We start from the raw sequence: 20,280 nt of genomic DNA on the forward strand, positions 1-20,280 counted from the left end.
ACACTGCTCAGAGTGTTATATCTTGACGCATGGAGCATAAGAAATAAGGAGGATGATCTTGTTGCACTTTTACAGATCATCAGGTATGATTTGTGGCAGTCGCTGAATCATGGCTGATTGTGATTGAGAACTAAATGTCCAAGGTTACACGTTGTATCGGAGGGGTAGGAAGGTAAGTGGAGGGGGTGGCATGGCTCTACTGGTAAAGAATGGCATCAAATCAGTAGAAAGATGTGGGGGTCAGGAGATGTTGAAACCTTGTGGGTTGAGTTAAGAAACTGCCAGGGTAAAAGAACCCTGATGGCAGTTTTATACAGGCTTCCCATCTGTAGCTGGGGTGTGAACCACAGATTACAACAGGAAATAGAAAAGACATGTCAAAAAAGGCAATGCTATGATAGCCATAGGAGAATCCAATATGCAGGTCGTTTGGGAAGATCAGGTTGGTAATGGATCTCTAGAGAGTGAATTTGTTCCCAATCCTGTCTTCCCCCTAATTTTTGCTTTGTTGTATGCACTCTCTTTTGCTTTGACATCCCTTGTCAGCCATGGTTGTACTATTTTGCCATTTGAGTATTTCTGCATTTTTGGAATACATCTATCCTGCACATTCTTCATTTTCCCCCGGAAACTCACGCCATTGCTGCTCTGCTGTCATCCCTGACAGCATCTCCTTCCAATTTATTTTAGCCAACTCCTCTCTCATAACACTCTAATTTCCTTTACTCCACTGAAATATTGCTATGTCAGACTTTACTTTCTCCCTATAAATTGCAAGTTGACCTCGATCTTCTCAGATTCCTGGATTTTCTCACCATTTAGAAAATAGTCTGCACATTTATTTCTACTATCAAAGTGCATGACCAGACATTTTCCAACATTGTATTTCATTTGCCACTTTCTTGCCCATTCTCCTAATCTGTCTAAGTCCTTCTGCAGCTTACCTGTTTCCTCAAAACTGCCTGCCCCTCCACCAATCTTTGTATCATCTGCAAACCTGGCAACAAAGCCATCATCTAATTTGGGTCCCCAACCTTTTTTGCACCTCGGACCGGTTTAATATTGACAATATTCTTGCTGACCAGGGCAAGGGTGGGAGTGGGTTAATCACGACCGGAATATAAGTGAAACTATAAGTCACTTGTAAGTGGCTAATTAATACACTCAGTTTCGTTTCTAAAAGGGTTTATCTAACAAATTTAATATTAAACACACAGCGCATATTTTCCTCGTATGAGCATATAAAATCATTGCAACAGACCAATATCGGTGAATCAGTGGGAGCCCTGGGCTTGTTTCCCTACACCAAGACGGTCCCATCGAGGGGTGATGGCAGACGGAGGTTCCTTATGTTCAGTCTATTCTACAATTTAGTTTTCGTTGAATTCATTGCAGAAAAGCCCGCTTCACAGAGATACGATGTTGGAAATGGAAGCAGCGTTTTCAGTGCTTTCGAGGCTATCTCAGGATATTCAGCCTTGACTTTGAACCGGAATGCCGGCAGAGATGTTATGTCAAATGTACTTTTCAGCCCACCGTCATTTGCAAGCTCGAGGAGTTGATCTTCTTCCAGCGCTGACATGGATGATTCACTGGGGACATTCACAAATAGGTCACGGACCCATTCCTTTGCACGTCTTGGGTCATTTGCGGTTGGGAAGTAACGCTTAAATTCTGTCGACAGCGAAGATAGGTGATCGCGCACCAGCTGTGAGAGGGACGGTGCAGCCTCAGTCTCTCCCAAAATCCCAGATGATGTTGGGAACACGTCAAATATGACCCTGTTCACTCACCGTCCCCACAGTTCCAGTTTGGCCTTGAAAGCAGACACTTTACCTGCCAACTTGAAGACAGTTGTCATTCTCTCCTGAAGTGACAAATTGAGTTCATTGAGCAGGTTGAAGATGTCACACAGATAAGTGAGTTTTGCTATCCACTCCTCGTCACAGAAGCGTGCTGCCAGTGGTGAGTTTTTTCTCGAAAGAAATCTCTGTAGCGGCTCTCTTAACTCAAAAACTCTGGCCAGGGCTCTCCCCCTTGATAGCCACCTGACGTCAGTGTGTAAGAGAAGGCGTTTGTGTTCTGCATCCATTTCCTCATAAAGCTGCTCAAACTGATGTGAGTTAAGGGTTTTTGCTTTGATGTGATTGATAACGTCACTCAATACGCTGTTAAGATCAGGTGACATTTTTCGGCTAGCCAGCATTTCCCTGTGTATGACACAGTGTGTAGACTGGCATTCAGGAGCAACCTCTTTGACTTGGGTAGTGAAACCAGACAGCCGTCCAGTCATAGCTGCAGCCCCGTCTGTGCATATTCCAACACAGAATGACCAGTCCAGTTTGCCTGACATGTAGTCAATCAAAGACTTGAATAGTTCTGCCCCAGTTGTGTTAGTTGGCAGTGGCAGTGCACGCAGCATATCCTCGTGCACATCATCTTGAAATATATATCGCACATAAACCAGCAGTATTGCCTTGTTGTCGACATCTGTAGACTCATCGGCCTGGATGGCATACCATGGTGACTTGCTAAGCCGTTCCAGCAGCTGTGCTTTAATGTCCTCCGCTATGTCATCGATTCTCCTTGAAACTGTGGTAGCTGAAAGAGAGACCTGTGCCTTCTTGTTAGCTGCAGCTTTTCCCAACAGTTCACGGCACATGTCCTTGGCAGCAGGCAGAATCAATTCTTCACCAACAGCGAAAGGCTCCTTAGCTTTAGCAATACGGCTAGCCACTGAGTATGACACTCTCTGAGCAGCAGCATTTGTGGAGGTGGTGACTCTTAGGACTTGCTTCTGTTTGCTCATATTTTTTCTGATCAAAAAGAAACAAAAAAACAACTCAACTGGTTTGTCTTTAAGTGCAGGGTGCTTGGACTCAAGGTGCCGAAGCAGTTTTGAGGGCTTCATTGCCTCATTGGACAGCTTGTCTCCACGTATCACACACAGGGGGCTTGGAGTGTGCGAGTCAGCGGTCGCAATAAAGCCATATTTCATGTACAACTCCGTATTTTCTGTTGAAGGAAAGTTTCAATTTTTTTGCAGTCTCGGCCTCAGCTGCCTCTTCGTTATCATCGTCGTTAGGCCTTTTCTGTCCCCTACCACCTCTTCCAAAGAAACTCTCAAGCGACGTTTGTTTTTTACTCACACTGACTGATGACCTTGCGTGCGTAATGACCTTGTGTGGGTTCAATTTCAATAGTGGGCGTGACGGAATGAGGAAATTGCCAAATCACTCCTCGCAGCCCAGTAGCACACGCTTTGCGGCCCGGTGGTTGGGGACCACTGATCTATATCATTTATATACAGCATAAAAAGAAGTGGTCCCAACACCGACCCCTGCGGAGCACCACTAGTCACTGGCAGCCAACCAGAAAATGATCCTTTTATTCCCACTTGTTGCCTCCTACCAATCAGCCAATGCTCTGACCATGTTAGTAACTTTCCTGTAATACCATGGGCTCTTAGCTTGGTAAGCAGTCTCGTGTGTGGCACTTCGTCAAAGGCCTTCTGAAAGCCCAAATGTACAATGTCCATTGCATTGCCTGTATCTATCCTACTTGTAATCTCCTCAAAGAATTCCAACAGGTTTGTCAGGCAGGATTTTCCCTTAAGGAAACCATGCTGACTTTGTCCCATCTTGTCCTGTGTCACCAAGTACTCCATCATCTCATCCTTAACAATTCTCTAACATCTTCCCAACCACTGGGGTCAGTCTAACTTGTCTATAATTTCCTTTCTGCTGCCTTCCCCCTTTCTAAAAGAGTGGAGTGACATTTGCAATTATCCAGTCCTCCTCCATGCTAGAGTCCAATGATATTTGAATGATCATTTCTAATGCCACCACAATCTCTAACACTACCTCATTCAGAGCCTGAGGGTGCAGTTCATCTGGTCCAGGAGACTGGTGTACCTTTAGGTCTTTCAGGTTTTTGAACACCTTCTCTCTTGTAATAGTAATTACACCCACTTATTTTCCTTCACACACTACAACATCAAGCATACTGCTGGTGTCTTCCACAGTGGACTAATGCAAAATACTCATTTTACTCAAAGTGCTCATAATGGAGGACAGCAGATGGCAGATAAACTGAGTATTTTGCATCCAAAAATCTAAGATGCTAAGGGCCTTAGGAGTCCTTGTGCAGAACATCCTAAAGGTTAACTTGCAGGTTGAATCAGTGGTGAGGAAGGCAAATATCATGTTAGTATTCATTTCAAGAGGTCTAGAACACATGATCAAGGATGTGGTGCTGAGGCTTTATAAGGCCTCACCTTGAGTACTGTGAACAGTTTTGGGCCCCTCATCTGAGAAAAGATGTGCTAGAATTGCAGAGGGTTCAGAGGAGGTTCACAAGGATGATTCTAGGAATGAAAGTGTTATCATACACGAACTGTTTGATAGCTCTGGGTCTGTACACGCTGGAACTTAGAAGGATGAGGGGGGATATTATTGAAACCTTTCGAATGTAGAAAGGCCTAGACAGAGTAGATGTGGAACAGATGTTTCCCATTGTGGGTGAGTCTAGGACAAGAGGGCACAGCCTCAGCATAGAGATGTAAAACAGAGATGCGGAGAAATTTCTTTAGCCAGCGGGTGGTGAATTTGTGGAATTTGTTACCACGGGCAGCTGTGGAGGCCAGATTCAGTTTATTGTCATTTAGAAACCACAAATGCAATGCAGTTTAAAAAATGAGACAACATTCCCCCAGAATGATATCACAAAAGCATATGACGAAACAGATCACACCAGAAAATCCATGTAACGTTTGGCAATCCCCAATCTCGAGTCCGGAGGGACTGCTGTGAATTAATATCGCGCTACCATCTTAGTGCGTTTTCTGGAAAGGAGCTCCAAATCCACCAGACAAAAACAAGACCAAAAACTAAAGCTACAAGACCTGCACAAAACCACATAGTTACAACATATAGTTACAACAGCGCAAACAATAGCATAATTGATAAAAAACAGACTATGGGCACAGCAAAAATAGTCCAAGATGTTAAAGGACTGTAAGTTCAAAAGAAATCACCACAGTTTCCATAAGTCCCCAGGGTCCTGACAGACTCGCCATCCCACGCTGGCGGCAGAAGGGAATACCCCCGCTATGGACTTCCACAGCGCCGCCCAACTCAGCCTCGCAGACGCAGCACACATCGAAAGCGACCTGAGTCTGTTGAACCTCCGAGCCGACAACCATCCCCTCCGGCACAGCTTCTCCGAGCACCATCCTCTGCCAAGTGTATTAAGACGGCTCCGCCAATGGCCATCGGCAATGCGACCCCCGAGGACTGGGGGCCTGTTCTTCCCAGCAGAGTCCCGGATCTCACAGCAGCAGCAGCAACGAAGAAGGTCTTCCTGGAATTTCCCAATGTTTGTCCGTGCTCCCACATCCGTTTTCAATTGATTATGATTGTGCACGGCACCCCACTTCACAAATAACAGATAATCAGCTCCGGAGTGGCCGCTGCAAGCTGCGCCGCGCCGCCATCTTGGATCAATAATCAATAATAATTGTTGCTGCGTGTATTTAAGGGAGAACTTGACAGGTTCTTGACTGAACACGTCATCAAAGGTTACGAGGAGAAGGCTGAGGAGGGAGAAAAAAGATCAGCCGAGATTGAATGGTGCTGCAGACTCGATGGGCCAAATGGCCTAATTCTGCTTCTATGTCTTATGGTCTCATCTAGAGCAGTTTCATTCGTTTGAGTTGGATTGGTGTATTTTAATAGAAGGGTAAGTAAAGGTAAGTAGTTTGTGTTTTTTCACTTCATTTTGTGACTTTTATTCATTCCATTGTTAGTGGTTTAAAAATAAGCATAATTTTTTAAAAACTCTTAAAATTGATCAGATTTTTAAAAATTCTAAATGTCTCTGATTATCAGAAACATTTGGAAATACTGGAAGAGACTGTCTGACAGCACAGTCTGTTGAAATCTTGTCAGGCTTAGTTTCTGTCACTTGCCCCACTTCCTTTTGTGAAATAGTCACAGTAATGAAAGGCAATTCACAATGAGAATCAGACTTCTCATCTCTGAGATACAACATGAAATGTCGTCTTTTGTGGCAGCAGTACAGTACAAATTACTGTAAATTATAAAAATAAAATGATGCAAGGAAAATGAATAATGAGATGATGTTGTGGAGAAGATGGAGGAGTGAGAGGGGATGAGGAAGCTCTTCCTGCATCATTGACTGTGAGTCTTCTGGTTCCTGTTCCTCTTCCCTGATGGTGGTAAAGAGAAGAGGGTATGTCCTGGAAGGTGAGAGACCTCAGTAATTGATGCCACCTTCCTGAGGCATCGTCTCTTGAGGGTGTGCTTGAAGATGGGTTTGGTTGTGCCTGTGATGGAGCTGGCTGAGTCTATAATCCTCTGCTGCATCTTGTGATCCTGTGCGTAGGAGACTCTATATCAGGCAGTGATGCAGCCAGTCAGAATGCTCTCCACTGTACATCTATAGAAATTTGCAAGGTGTGTAAAATCCCCTCAAACTCCTAATGAAGTAGAATCACTGGAATTACCTTCATGATTGCATTAACGTGTTGGGCCCGGATGGATCCTTAGAGGTGTTGACATACAGAAACTTTAAGCTACTTCACCCTTTCCACTGCTCACCCCTCAGTGAGAGCTGGTGGGTCTTCTGCATGGCTTTTCTTCCTGACGTTCACAGTCTCTTCCTTGGTCTTGATGATGTTGAGTGCAAGGTGAAAAGAATGCAAGACATATGGTTCATGCACAACACATTCTTGCTCATGTAGAGGTGCAATGTAATCTCAAACCATGTTGTGTTTTGACTTTAGGAATTGCAAAGCTGTCTGCAGGAGAATCCCAAAGCAGTGCTGGTCCAAGTGCAATGGCTGAAAGCATGCATCTCAAAGCAGCAGAAGGTTGATACTACTTCGTATGAAATAAAACAATAATTTCTAGTGAATTTCACAAAGCAAAAATCATTCAGGAAGCACTCTGAAGATATCATGTAAATATAGGACTGGCATAAATGTGTAATGCCAGTCTGCTTTAGTTCATTAAAGAATTTTGAATATCTATTTCCATGGTTTGAGTTTTTTTAAATTTGGTATTTGTTTTGGCACTGAAATATTCACAGTTCATTTTCTGTCAATTTCTACTTGTGTTTGGCTGGGGTTTATTTTTCCAAACTCAAATTGCAAAACACTTTTATTTCATGATGCTTCCCCCATTTGGAAGATTAATAGCCTGTTGAATATCATACAGGATGAGCAATTAAGAGGTGAGGTGAAAGGATGAGGATGCAGTTTATTTTGTCAGTTATTACAAAATATGAAATGCCAAGGCAAGAAATAAAATATAGGTGACAACAGTGCTATTTAAGTGAGTTATGCATGTATTGGGATTAATTCAGAAATAAAACATGGATTTGAGTTAAAAAATGTCAGACAATCTAAGTGAATCTTGTCCAATGCTTCCTTCTGCAGAAATTCAGTAGAGAACTTTTATGCTGATGTGTGATGCCACCATCATAGAGTGGATAACTGAAAGACTGCCCATAGTCAAGCAAGTTGATAGGGGCACGGTATTGCTTGATACAGAATTAACACTGTATACCATCAAGAAATGAGCATCTTTTTGTACCATATCCATAAACTCTTGGCATGTTGTATCATTTAATCCTTCTGAAAAGCAAAGGTTCAGTGAGATGCCTGAAACAACAAAGTGTTAACTGTTCAAAAAAAGTTGTAGGAAAGAATAAAGCACTATCATAAAGCCAGATCAAGCTAGAAGAGGGAGGGAGGGAGGGAGGAAGAGTCTAATATATCTATTTTATGGAGTTTCTTTGATGGAAAACTCAGAATATATAATTACTTATTCGTTATTCTTCATCATACTTGAAAACAGCTCCTGGGCTGGGCTGTGGTTACCTCATTGCAGATTCAGCTGGTCCCGAGCAGAGCAGCTGCCATAACAGCCAGAATTATCTTAAACTTTCAAGTTTAATTGTCATTCAATGAATACAGCCAAATGAAACAGCCAAGCTGCAAAACACAGAACCAATAGCACACACAGCACGTATAAGACAGCAGTAAAATACAGTCACACAAGAAATATAGTCCAAGTCCCTGAGTTTATGAATGCTGCAGCAGCCTGCAGTCAAACACAAAAAAAAAGCTTGTCTTCTGCTGATGGGACATTGGAGAGCAGCTGACATGGACTCCATGTCACTGCGCCTCTGGCAGGAACTCCAACGCCTCTACAAACAGGCCACACTGTGGCTTGGGGCACCGAGGTCATGCAGCTCCGTCCATCATTCACCAATGATCCAGGGGACCGGACTTGCAGCATTCCACCTCACCAATGTCCAATGGGGTCCTGCAATCACAAGAAAAGTAACTAAGACAGTCGCTCATTAGGCTGCACACTGCGCCAGGTCCAGATCCTCCAGTTTCTCTGCCAACAAGCAACTCACTGATGGGGTACACCTGCAATACTTAAAGTTCTTAATGTCCAGCAGGAGCTTATGCTTGTAAAAAACACATTTAAAAAAGACAATAACCCCTTTTGTTGATCCCATAGAAGCCTCTGCATCCAAGCACGCTGCCATTTTACTTTTATTAACTGAACTTGTGGACATGTGGAAAAGGTTTGTATTTCAAGCTAGAAGTAAATTTATTATCAAAAATACATTTAGTATGTGTCACCATATTACTGAAAGTTTTATCAAATGCACAATGTGTAAAAGAGAGGTGAGAGTGGATAGCGAACTGCTGGACAACAATGCTGGAGAGGTAATAATGGGAGACAACAAAATAGTGAACAAACGGAATAAAAATTTTGCATGAGTCTTCACTGTGGAAGACACTAGCAGTGTGGTGGAAGTTCCAGGTGTCAGGGGGCATGAAGTGTGTGAAGTTACCATAACTAGAGAGAAGATTCTTGGGAAACTGGAAGGTTTGATGGTAGGTAAGTCGCCTGGACCAGATGGTGTACCCCAGTATTCTGAAAGTGGTGGCCGAAGAGATTGTGGAGCATTAGTAATGATCTTTCAAGAATCACTATATTCAAGAATGGTTCTGGAAGACTAGAAAATTGCAAAAGTCACCCACTCTTCAAGAAGGGAGAGAGGCAGAAGAAAGGAAATTATAGGCCAGTTAGTCTAGTTTGGAAGATGTTGGAGTTGATTGTTAAGGATGTGGTTTTTGGAATACTATGAGGCACATGATAAAATAGGCTGTAGTCAGCGTGGTTTCCTGAAGGGAAAATCCTACCTGAAAAACCTGTTGGAATTCTTTGAAGATGTAACAAGCAGGATAGACAATGCAGAATAGGTTGATGTTGTGTACTTGGATTTTTAGATGGCCTTTGACAAGGTGCCACATTGAGGCTGCTTAACAAGCTACGAACCCATGATATTACAGGAACAACTCTAGCATGGATAAAGCAATGGCTGATTGGCAGGAGGCAAAGAGTGGGTATGAAGAGAGCCTTTTCTGACTGGTTGCCAGTGACTAGTGGTGTTCCACTGAGGTCTGTGTTGGAACCGATTATTTATATGTTATATGTCAATGATTTGGATGATGGAATTGATGGCTTTGTTGCAATGTTTGCAGACAACATGAAATAGGTGGAAGGGAAGGTAGTTTTGAGGAAGCAGAGAGGCTACATAAACACTGAGATGAGGAGAATGAGCACAGAAGTGGCAGATGGAATACAGTGTTGAGAAGTGTATGGTCATGTACTTTGGTAGAGGAAATGAAAGGGTTGACTGTTTTCTGTATGGAGAGAAAATACAAGCAACTGAGGTGCAAAGGGACTTGGGGGTCCTTGTGCAGGATTCCCTAAAGATTAATTTGCAGGTTGAGTCTGTTGAGGAAGGCAAATTGTTAGTATGCATTTCAAGAGGATTAGAATATAAAAGCAAGGATATCACGTTGAACAATCTCATTCGTAAGGCCATTGATGTTGTGGGGGTGGAACTGGACTCTCTGACGGTGGTGTCTGAAAAGAGGATGCTGTCCAAGTTGCATGCTATCTTGGACAATGTCTCCCATCCACTCCATAATGTACTGGTTAGGCACAGGAGTACATTCAGCCAGAGACTCATTCCACCGAGCTGTAACACTGTGCGTCATAGGAAGTCATTCCTGCCTGTGGCCATCAAACTTTACAGCTCCTCCCTTGGAGTGTCAGACACCCTAAGCCAATCGGCTGGTCCTGGATTTATTTCCACTTGTAACAATTTACTTCTTATTATTTAATTATTTATGTTTTTTTTATATTGCTATATTTCTACACTATTCTTGGTTGATGCGACTGTAACGAAACCCAATTTCCCTCAGGATCAATAAAGTATGTCTGTCTGTCTGTCTGTTTGAAATTTTATAAAACACTGGTGAGGCCTCACTTGGAGTATTGTGAGCAGGTGTGGGTTCTTTTTCTTAGAAAGGATGTGCTGAAACTGGAGATGGTTCAAAGAAGGTTCATGAAAATGATTCCAGGATTGAGTGGTTTGTCATATGCAGAGCATTTGATGGCTCTGGGTCTGTATTCACTAGAATTCAGAAGAATGTGAGGTGACCTCATTGAAACCTATTGAATGATGAAAGGGCTTGATAGAGTGGATGTGGAGAAGATAGTTCTTATGGTGTGAGAGCCTCAGACCAGAGGACACAGCCTCAGAATAGAGGGCATCCCTTTAGAACAGTGATGAGGAGGAACTTCTTTAGCGAGAGAGTGGTGAAACTGTGGAATTCTTTGCCACAGGCAGCTGTGGAGGCCAAATCTTTATGTATATTTAAAGAACAGGTTGATAAGATTCTTGACTGATCAGGGCATGAAGGGATATGGGGAGAAGGCAGTAGATTGAGGCTGTGAGGAAATGACAGAATAGACTCAATGGGCCAAATGGCCTAATTCTGCTCCTATATTTTATGGTCTTGTATTACAACCTGAGATTAGTTTTCTTGTGGGCATACTCAGTAAATCCAAGAACCATTAAAAAATCAATGAAACACAACAGGGTGAGCAAACAATGAATGTGCAAAAGACAACCAACTGTGCAAATACAGGTGAGAGAAAAATAATCATAATCAGAATCAGAATCAGACTTTAATCGCCAAGTACCTGTACACATACGAGGAATTTACTTCCGGCAGATGTTGTCTCTCTGCTCATAACAATAATAGTGATAAATATAAATGAATATTGAGAAAATGAGATGAAGAGTCCTTGAAAATGAGTCCATAAGAAACATTTCAGTGATGGGCAACTAAAGTAGAATGAAAGTCACACCATTGGTCTGGTGGTTGAGGGTAATAACTGTTTCTGAACCAGGTATTGTGCGTTCTGAGGCTCCTCTACCTTTTTCCTGATAGAAACAAAGGAGAAAGTAAATGTGTCTAATTAAAAAGCATGGAATTGCTCACCAAGTCAGAAGGTATCTGAGAAGCAAAAATAGTTAGTATTTCAAGAAAGATGTATTGACGGAAGTGAAATTTTCTGTAAATAGAATTCTTGCAGTTTGTAGCTCATAACTTTTGAGAAATCAATATTAACCTGATTTATATCTAAGTAAAATATACTCTTCTACATATATGGTGCCATTAACATGGGAAAAAAATGTTATGACCTTTCACATGAGGAATATCAAACAAAAACCTGACACCAAGTATATAAGATCTTACACATAGCCAAATGTTAGCAAAGTAAGTTTTAAGGGAAGTTTTGGGCCGAACCGTAGCCACCTAAAATGCAGTGATTAAATCCGCAGATGACCAAAAGCTGAAATTAGAGGTTTGCCGTTTTCTTGCAGAGATTTACAACCAGATCAACATTCAGAGCAAGGAAGTTCAATGTTCAAAGTAAAGAAAATGTGTTATCAAAGTACATGTGTGTCAGCATATACAACCCAGAGATTCATTTTCTTGTGGGCATACTCAGTAAATCAGTGAATTCAAAGGAATCAAGGACAGTGGAAGCAGACAAACCAGTTGTCTTTGTTCTTGCCCTGTGCTTGAAGGAGATGGAGATTGTCATTTTACCTATTTTACCCATTCCAACTAGGTCAAAGGGTAGAGGACAGAGTAAGAGTGGTCCATGGGTCCTCCAAGTTCAGGGGTTCAGCTCACGGCTAACAACCCCTGAGTGGTAAAACAAAATTATTACAGAAACAGCAAAGAAGAACCCATCTACCTCTGAGTGTGACGGTATTCTTGAGTCTCCACCCGGGACTTGTAGTGAAAACCGAGAAGACACATGGAAGGAGGCCATGAACATCACCAGAAATGGAGGACTTTTGTTGCTGCTCTAAGCGTAACAGGCAAGACTCTATAGATTCACTTTACTGTTATCAGCTTTTCTATTCTTTGACTGTTCATAGGGGGTCAAGAAAACTCAATAGGTGTGCATGCAGGTTGTATAAATCGACGTGTTCTTCCATTGAGACGACAAAGGTACTTGTTGGTAATTACGGATTCTCTCTGTGCCTCTCTGATTGTTTTGCTAAGAGGTAGATCCCTGTAGCAATGACGATGGGACCAAAGAGGAATTTGAAAGCAAGAGCAAGAATTTTACATTGAGGGGATTTCTTAAGCAACTGTTTGTGTTGGTTGACTGGCATCCAGGGCTAGGAATTGAATGGGGAAGGGTGAAGCTTGACAGGTATTTGAAAATCTGTGAGAATAAGATATGAATCAGCTCGAGTTTAAAGAGAGTAGGATAAGGGAATCATAAAATGAGAGAACCAAAACACATTTTAGGATTTTAATTGAAGATAAATTAATAAAGAATCAAGTCAGATGATGACTTAATAGAAAACATTCAATGATGGGGTGATAAGAGGTCTGAAACTCTTAGTGTCAAATTTATTATTGATTTCCAAAAGAGATCACCAAGAAGGAAGGCACTATACTGTGAATGAAGCAAAAAAAAAAAATCCAAAGCCAAGTTGCATATTGCTTTCTTCCTGAGTTATGATGAAAGGTCATTAAGTGAAATGTTAAGTCAGTTTCACTCTCCACAGATGCTGACTGGCCTGTTGATTCTTCCTGGAAACTTTTAAATGTTTGCTTTTCCTGTGGACTTACTGATTTTTTTTTGTTGGTATTGCTGGCAGGGTGGTATTTATTGCTCTAAAATAGATGGTGATTGCAAATCACCCTCTTGATAAAGATAAGGAGCTAAATATCCAAGGCAATATGATATGTGACTTAGAACCCCGAAGAAGTGGCATTTTTCATGCATCTGCTGCCCATGCCTTCCTTGAAGGTAGAGGTTTGGGTGATGTTGTTGGCCTAACCCAGATGAGAAACCACAGAGCATTTTGCAGATTTACACAGAACTGTCATAGTGTGCTGTTGGTGAAGAGGGTGAACGTTTTGTTGCTGAATGGAGGCAAAATCAAACAGCCAGTTTTGTCTTGGGTATTGTTGAGCCTCTTGAGGTTTGCTGAAACTGAAATCAGAGGCAAGCAGAAAAAGTTTCTACTTAGCTTCTGACTAGGTAATTAGAAAGACCACAGGAATTTGGGAGGTATCTCATTCACTACAAAATATCTGGCCTCTTATCTATTCCACTAGCTACATATTCACTGTGCATAGAGAAAGCTTTCAACATGTTTCAGAGAATCTTTTCCTGAACTATCCTAGCATTATTAACCAGTGGTCATTGGAATATCCAACTATTGCTATATAACACCTCTCATTTTAGTGCTTATGATTAAAAAAGGCAGGTAATATAGTGGCATGGTAGGTAGTGCAGATGTCTCTCAGTTCAGATGACAATGTGTGATCCTGACCCTGGCTACCGTCTGTGTGGCATTTGTGTGCTTTCCCATGACTGTGTGACTTTCCCACAAATGATTTGGATGTGCTGATGGGTTTAATAGTTACCGTAACATTATCCCCAGTGTAGCTGGATAGATGTAGAATCAGAGTGGGGTTGATAGGTATATGAGAGAGAATATGAACAACATGTGAATTCTCTAAGTCAGGTAGCATAGTTTCAATGGCTCAAAGACCTCCTTTACATCATCAGAAAATATGGAAGTATAAATATTAAAAATGCATATCTGTGGTGAATTCCACAATAAACCAGTTAAATTCTTGTCTCAACCATGTTTCTATAATACAAACATATCCATGCATTTAAAAAGTAGTAATGCTCAAAGTCTAATGAACAAGCCCCAATGTTGACTTGTGGCTCTTTATCAAAGTATAGACCTTAAGGAGGAGAATTAGGTCATCTGGTCCACTGAGTTTGCTCCACCATTTGATTGTGTCTGATTTATTTTCTCTCTCAATCCTGTTCTCCTACCTTCTCCCCGTAATGTTTGACACCCTTGCTAATCAAGAACCTATTAACCTCTGCTCTAAAAGTGCCCAATGACTTGGCTTCCATGTGTGTGACAATGAATTTCACAAATTCACCACCTCTGACTAAAGAAATTCCTCCTCATCTCTGTTATAAGTAACATCCTTCTATTTTGAAGCTGAGCCCTCTGGTCCTAGACTCCTCTTCATGTCCACTCTATCTATTCCTTTCAGTATTTGGTAGCTTTCAATGAGATTTCCTCTCATTCTTCTAAACTATGGTCAGTAAAGGCCCGGAGTTATCAAATGCTCCTCATCAATTAACTATTCCATTCCTGGGATAATTTTTGTAAGCTTCCTCTGAACTCTCTCCAATGCCGGCACCTCTAAGAGGCCCAAAACTTCTCACAATACTCTTAAGTCTGGTGTGACTAATGTCTTATAAAGCCTTAGCATTTCATCCTGGTTTTTATATTCTAGTCCTCTCAAAATGAATGCTAATATTCAATTTGCTTTCCTTATTACCAACTATGATATATTGATTATCCTGTTGTACATGCTATTTATTATAAATTACTATGAATTGCACATTGCACATTTAGATGGAGACGTAACGTAAAGAATTTTACTCCTCATGTATATGAGGGATGTAAGTCAGTTCAATTCAATCTGCAAGTTGAGCTTTAGAGAATGCTACACTAAGACTCCCAAGTCCCTTTGCGTCTCCTATTTCCAAATTCACTCCCTCACCCGCATTTAGAAAATAGTCTACACCTTTATTCCTTCTACCAAAGAGGCCTGACAATACAATTCCTTAATCCATACTCCAGCTTTCACTTCTTTGCCCATTCTCCGAATCTGTCCAAGTCCTCTGTAGACCTGCTGCTACCTCAGTTTCACCTACCCCTCCAGCCACCTTTGTAGTATTTGCAGACTTGACCACAAAGCCATCAATTCCATCATGCGGATCATTAACATAGCGTGAAATGTAGTGCACTCAACACTGACCCCTATAGAACACCACTGGTCATTGGCAGTCAACCAGAAAAGGCTCCCTTTATTTTCACTCTTGAATTCTGCCAGTGACCCAATTTTCTGAAATGCTGATATCGTTCCAGTGGACTTTCATTGTGTTTAGCAATTGGATTACTTCAACTCAATGAGCTTATTAATTCGTGAAACAAATCATTAGGATATCTACTCTTGTGAACAGATGCTGAGATAATTGGGACTGTAGTAATGAGAGGGAAGTATCTCATTTTAAATCTTTTTTTATTGATTTAAAAATATATAAAGACAAATACAAATCAGAGGAGAAGTTATATCAAATACATATTTCAATAAAGGTACAAGCACAAAAAAGGAGTGTACACCGTCAAAATCATATATAGTATAATAATGAGCTAATATAAAAAAGGAACCAGAGCTCCTCTTAACAATTCAAAAAAAAGACTCAAAATTTTGTTACTGAGAAAAAAAACACTAAACTAACCTAAAAATAAAAAAAGACTGAGCATTCCATTTGAGGATATAACTACAAAAAAAGGGAAAAATCCTCCCTGTCAAATCTGAAACATCACAGAGAAGAAGAAAAAAGATTACCTAAAAAAGTGAAAAATAGTAAAAAAGAAGAAAATTTAAATCATTTGAAAATATTGAATGAAAAGTCGCCAGGTCTGGTCAAATTCAACAAATGTATCAAACATCCGACTTCTAATTTTCTCCAAACTCAGACACAACATAATGGAGGAGAGCCAAAAAAAAAACAGTGGGTGGATTAGGATCTTTCCAATACAACAAAATAGGTCTCCTAGCCAATAAAGTTGAAAAAGCTATAATTCATTGAGCGGAGGCAGAAACATTTCCTGCTTCCTTCGGAGTGATCCCAGAGATTGCCGTAAGGTTTTAGGTCCAAACCTATGACTTTGGATAATGTTCTAAAAACTTCTCTAAGGCTGCTGTCTGAGCAACCATGACTATGACTGGAATCGCATTATGATGCAGCTTACCAGTGTATCGCCCCACAGCTCTGATGACTCAGTTTAAATTCTGATCTATGGTGCTGCTCTGAGTAATCTGCACATGTCTCCCCTGTGAGTACATGGGGTTCCTCAAGGCGTACCAGTTACCTTCCACACCCTAAAGATGTTTTAGTCATTAGGTTAATTTGACATCTGTAAAGTGAGTACTTAGGTGAGTGGTAGCATATCAGGAGAGTTGAGGGGAACATTCAAACTTCAAAGTAAATTTATTATCAAAGTATGTATGTCACCAGACACAACCCCGGGACTCATTTTCTTGCAGGCATTCTCATTAGAACAAAGAAATACAACAAAGCAAAACAATGCACAAAGATGTCAAGTAACCAGTGTGCTAAAAAAGGCAAACTATGCAAGTACCAAAAAACAATAATACTGAGAACATGAGTTGTAGGATCCTTGAAAGTGAGGAAAATAAACTCGGGCTGCTGTATGGTTATCGTAATTGGGTGCTTGATGGTTGGGCAGACAGCGTGGTGGAAGGCCCATTTTTGTGGTATATGACTCAGTGACCGGGAAGAACGAGAAATGACTAAAGTGGTTTCCAAGTAAGTTTAAGTGGGGCAAATTTTATGGAAGGCAATTTTGAGGAAAGAAAGGAAGAGAATGAAATTAGTAATGGGACACGTTGAGTCCTAGATTGAAATTACTTGATAGAAAGAGTGAACAAATGGAAATCTGGTTTCTAAGGAAGAAAATGTATCATGGACAATTAAAACTCTACATCTTAAGATGTAGATCACAGATTGGTACAGGTAGAATGGAAAAGTGGACATAAGCAGGGCAGGTACAATTTTGTGCAGGAGTGGATTCATTAATCTGCGTTTGAGGTGGGTGAGGTCTACCTAGTGAACAGTGTAGTTTATTTTCCGGAATACAGAAGCCATGAAGAGAGAACTTTGAATTTCTCAGTCACTGCAGAACAGCCGGCCCACTGAGTCCCTCCAGCGTTCCGTGCTTGGATTTCTAGCAGCTGCAACTCCTCTTGCGTTAAATCCTTCCGAATTAGTGACACTGCGTTTGGAGCTGCCGTTACACTTTGTACCCGACAGTGAAAAACAAGACTTTGTTTGGCAAGGTAAACGTCAGGCTGGCAGCTTGACTGCTATCACGTGAAATTCTGGAAATCGAGCGGAAGTAGTTTTCCGGCTTGCGGCTGTCGTTTTGTAGCTGGCTAAACGTACTGTGGGACCGTGCCTTGTATTGCAACAAAACAAAAGGAGGGTTGGGGTTAAAGTAAGTTTGAATCCAGCGGACCGTGTTCACTAACTAGGAAGCCGCGGCGACGGGAGCGGGACCCTGGCTTGTTGACTGACAGCGGGCTATTGGACCCGCCCCCATCCGAGCCACCAGGTAACAGCGGAGACGTCGCGACCGAATCTGGAAGCGGGAAGTCGCTGGAGCTCCGGACAACTTCTGGGCCAATCTGTGGACATGAGTAGTACCGTGAGGATACTAAGGTGAGATGAGAAGTGCGGCTTTATCCAAGTCTTTTGCCCTTTCCCACCCGTACAAAGTTTCAATACTTTTTCTTCCGGACAAGTTGACCTCGTTATATTAAGGGCGTTTCTTGCGCTTGAGTTATAATGAGTTTGAGCTCACCTGATACAATTCGAGCTGGGAGTTCCTGGACTCTTGTTATTGTGCTTTTAGTCTTTGGACTATCGTTAATACAGAGAGCAAATCAGGCGGAATATCAAATCACGAACTGGATCTAGGAATTGTGCTGTATTCCCGGGGAGCCGAGCCACGAGAGGCCGCTTGCAAGTGGGCAGAACGCGGTTGCTCTGCCGTTTTGTTAACCCGCTCCTCAGCCGAAGATGCAGCTTTAGTAGATACGTACTGTCATCGTTGATGAGTACGAGAACCCTGGTGCTTGGAGAAGATCTTAAGCCACTTTCAACTTTATGGACTAAAACTGACAAAAGTAGCAGAATGCATGAGCGAGTGGTTGTCAAATTCATGACGTTGTCTGCCCTTTTAGAACTTTAGTAACTTAAATGGTTCTACAGCGTAACATTTCAGCTTAATCGTTGGTGTTACTGGAATGTTTAATTGAGGTTTAGACCGCAAAATGCGGCCAATTGATAACAGTAAAACAGTATGATTTAACTGTGTAGACGGGAATGTGTTCTTCTAGTTGGTGCCTCTATGAAACCGATTTAAATAGCTGGTATTTCTGAAGTCTGTCTGCAAGTTGGTAATTTTATTTTAAATGTTAGTTGGTATTGTAGGAATGGAGAATCTGTTGCATTTTCATTGCATTTCTCCTATTTGCCCCCCTTTTGTTGCCTCCAAGTATCACTTCTCAGCCTCTGTCACCAGCTCCACCCTCTCCTCTCCTGAGTGTATCTGGTAGTCATCCACTGCCTCACCTGGATTCATCTGACACTTTCTAGCTGTTGTCCCTACCCCATCTTTATACTGGCTATCTCTATCATTAAGCTTTCAGAAGGACTGGATCCAAAACGTCCACTTGCCTCCACAGATGCTGCCTGATCTGCTGAGTATTTGGCTTTCATTTAAATGCTGCTTCACATTAAATCCATTGGAAAATAGGTTTTATTTTAAAAATAGGTTTTATGTGTTTGCTTCTTCTTGTGAGATCCTCCCAATCACTTCTGGCCTTCTGGTGTTGCGTGACTTATCATCATGTTTAACTTTGAAGACACGCCGTTAAAGCTCACCAGGAGGGTTTTGTTGCAAGTAGGATGGACTCTATATAAATTCCAGTTAAATGCTTTCACAGCCCTGCTTTAAAACAGATGATCATTAACAATGTCACAGCAGAGGTACTCCAAGCAAGAGGGGGTGGGAGGAAACTCAAAGAGCTACAAATTCAGAGGGGGAGGAAACAAATCAATAATTTCTTGAGGAACACATGACAAATTTCTTTAAGTAGTATTCAGAGGCTGACTTTTAAAGGAAAAATGGTAAAGTAGAGCTTTACAGAATGCCTTGTACTGGATGTGCATTGAAGAAAAAGATATAAAAATAAGGCATAGCAGGAACAGCGATGCAAATTTAAGATTTGTATATGCTTAATCCATAAGAAATCTTTCTACCACTTGTTTGTTTTTTTCATCCTGAGGTTGTAATTGTGAGAAGTCAGTAGATGTTACTTTGACATCAATTGACTGTTCATAGTTTCAACCTTCTATTTCTTTGTCCTTCTATTTGTGCCAATGCATTGCTGCTGCTTTGGAACAACTTTTCAAGAGTTTGTTGGCAGAAATATTGTGAAACTTATTCTTGAGAAATCTCCTGCTGTTCTACCAAGATGTTGCAAAATAGTAATGTTTATAAAAGGCAATGAACAATGTAGAATAATGTGTTGAAAGGTTTTGGTACCCAGGTCTTCTCAATTCTTCATTCAAGAACACAGATCTCCATTCATTTATCAAGTTTCAATGCAGGTAGATCAGATCAAATAATGTTTGCAAAATGTTATTTGAAAACGTCTGCTGCTGATTGGATGTCTGCTCTTTCTCGGAACCACTTTAGTGTGTGCTGGGGATAATTTATAGCTGTAATAGATGAGAGTTTATTGTTGTTTTCCTGCACTTTGAATGTTTGATAGGTTAGTCATTACATCCATTTTATTAGTTTATATAGTAACCACTTCGGGAAGTCATAACATTAATATGAGCAGGCCCATATTGGTTTTCGACTTCTGTGCAAATAGTGGGCTAATTGCGTTGACTAGTCAAGGGTCCATTTTGATTTCAGTCCTTTTTCACTTCATGCACGTAACCCTGGTAACAAGAGATGATGCATTTGAATTAAAAATAACTTGGCAACAATAAATGTAGTTCCCTTTTCTTTAACTGAATAACAGAGCAACATGAACTGCTGCCTTCATAGGTTTAACAAGTCTTTTGAAAAGATTGTTAACAGAGGAGCATCTCTGAATGCACAGCATGGCAAACCTTGAAGTGGATGGGCTACAGCAGC

At 41.3% G+C, this 20,280-nt stretch overlaps 2 protein-coding genes across 4 annotated transcripts in view; both read left to right on the forward strand.

The window, feature by feature from the left end:
* chd1l (chromodomain helicase DNA binding protein 1-like) overlaps positions 1-7,047 on the forward strand; it is a 103,276-nt gene extending 96,229 nt beyond the window's left edge. For all 3 annotated transcript variants that reach the window (XM_059968648.1, XM_059968650.1, XM_059968652.1), the window contains one exon: positions 6,806-7,047. In XM_059968648.1, coding sequence (XP_059824631.1) covers positions 6,806-6,925 — 120 coding nt within the window. In that variant the 3' untranslated portion in view covers positions 6,926-7,047. The remainder of the gene's footprint in view (positions 1-6,805) is intronic.
* A 10,023-nt stretch (positions 7,048-17,070) lies between these two features.
* Positions 17,071-20,280, forward strand: part of traf3ip2l (TRAF3 interacting protein 2-like) — a 51,415-nt gene continuing 48,205 nt past the window's right edge. The window contains exon 1 of the mRNA XM_059968647.1: positions 17,071-17,786. Within this exon, the coding sequence (XP_059824630.1) occupies positions 17,761-17,786 (26 nt within the window). The 5' untranslated portion in view covers positions 17,071-17,760. The remainder of the gene's footprint in view (positions 17,787-20,280) is intronic.

Source organism: Hypanus sabinus, chromosome 4, assembly GCF_030144855.1.
Source record: "Hypanus sabinus isolate sHypSab1 chromosome 4, sHypSab1.hap1, whole genome shotgun sequence".
NCBI lineage: Eukaryota > Metazoa > Chordata > Chondrichthyes > Myliobatiformes > Dasyatidae > Hypanus > Hypanus sabinus.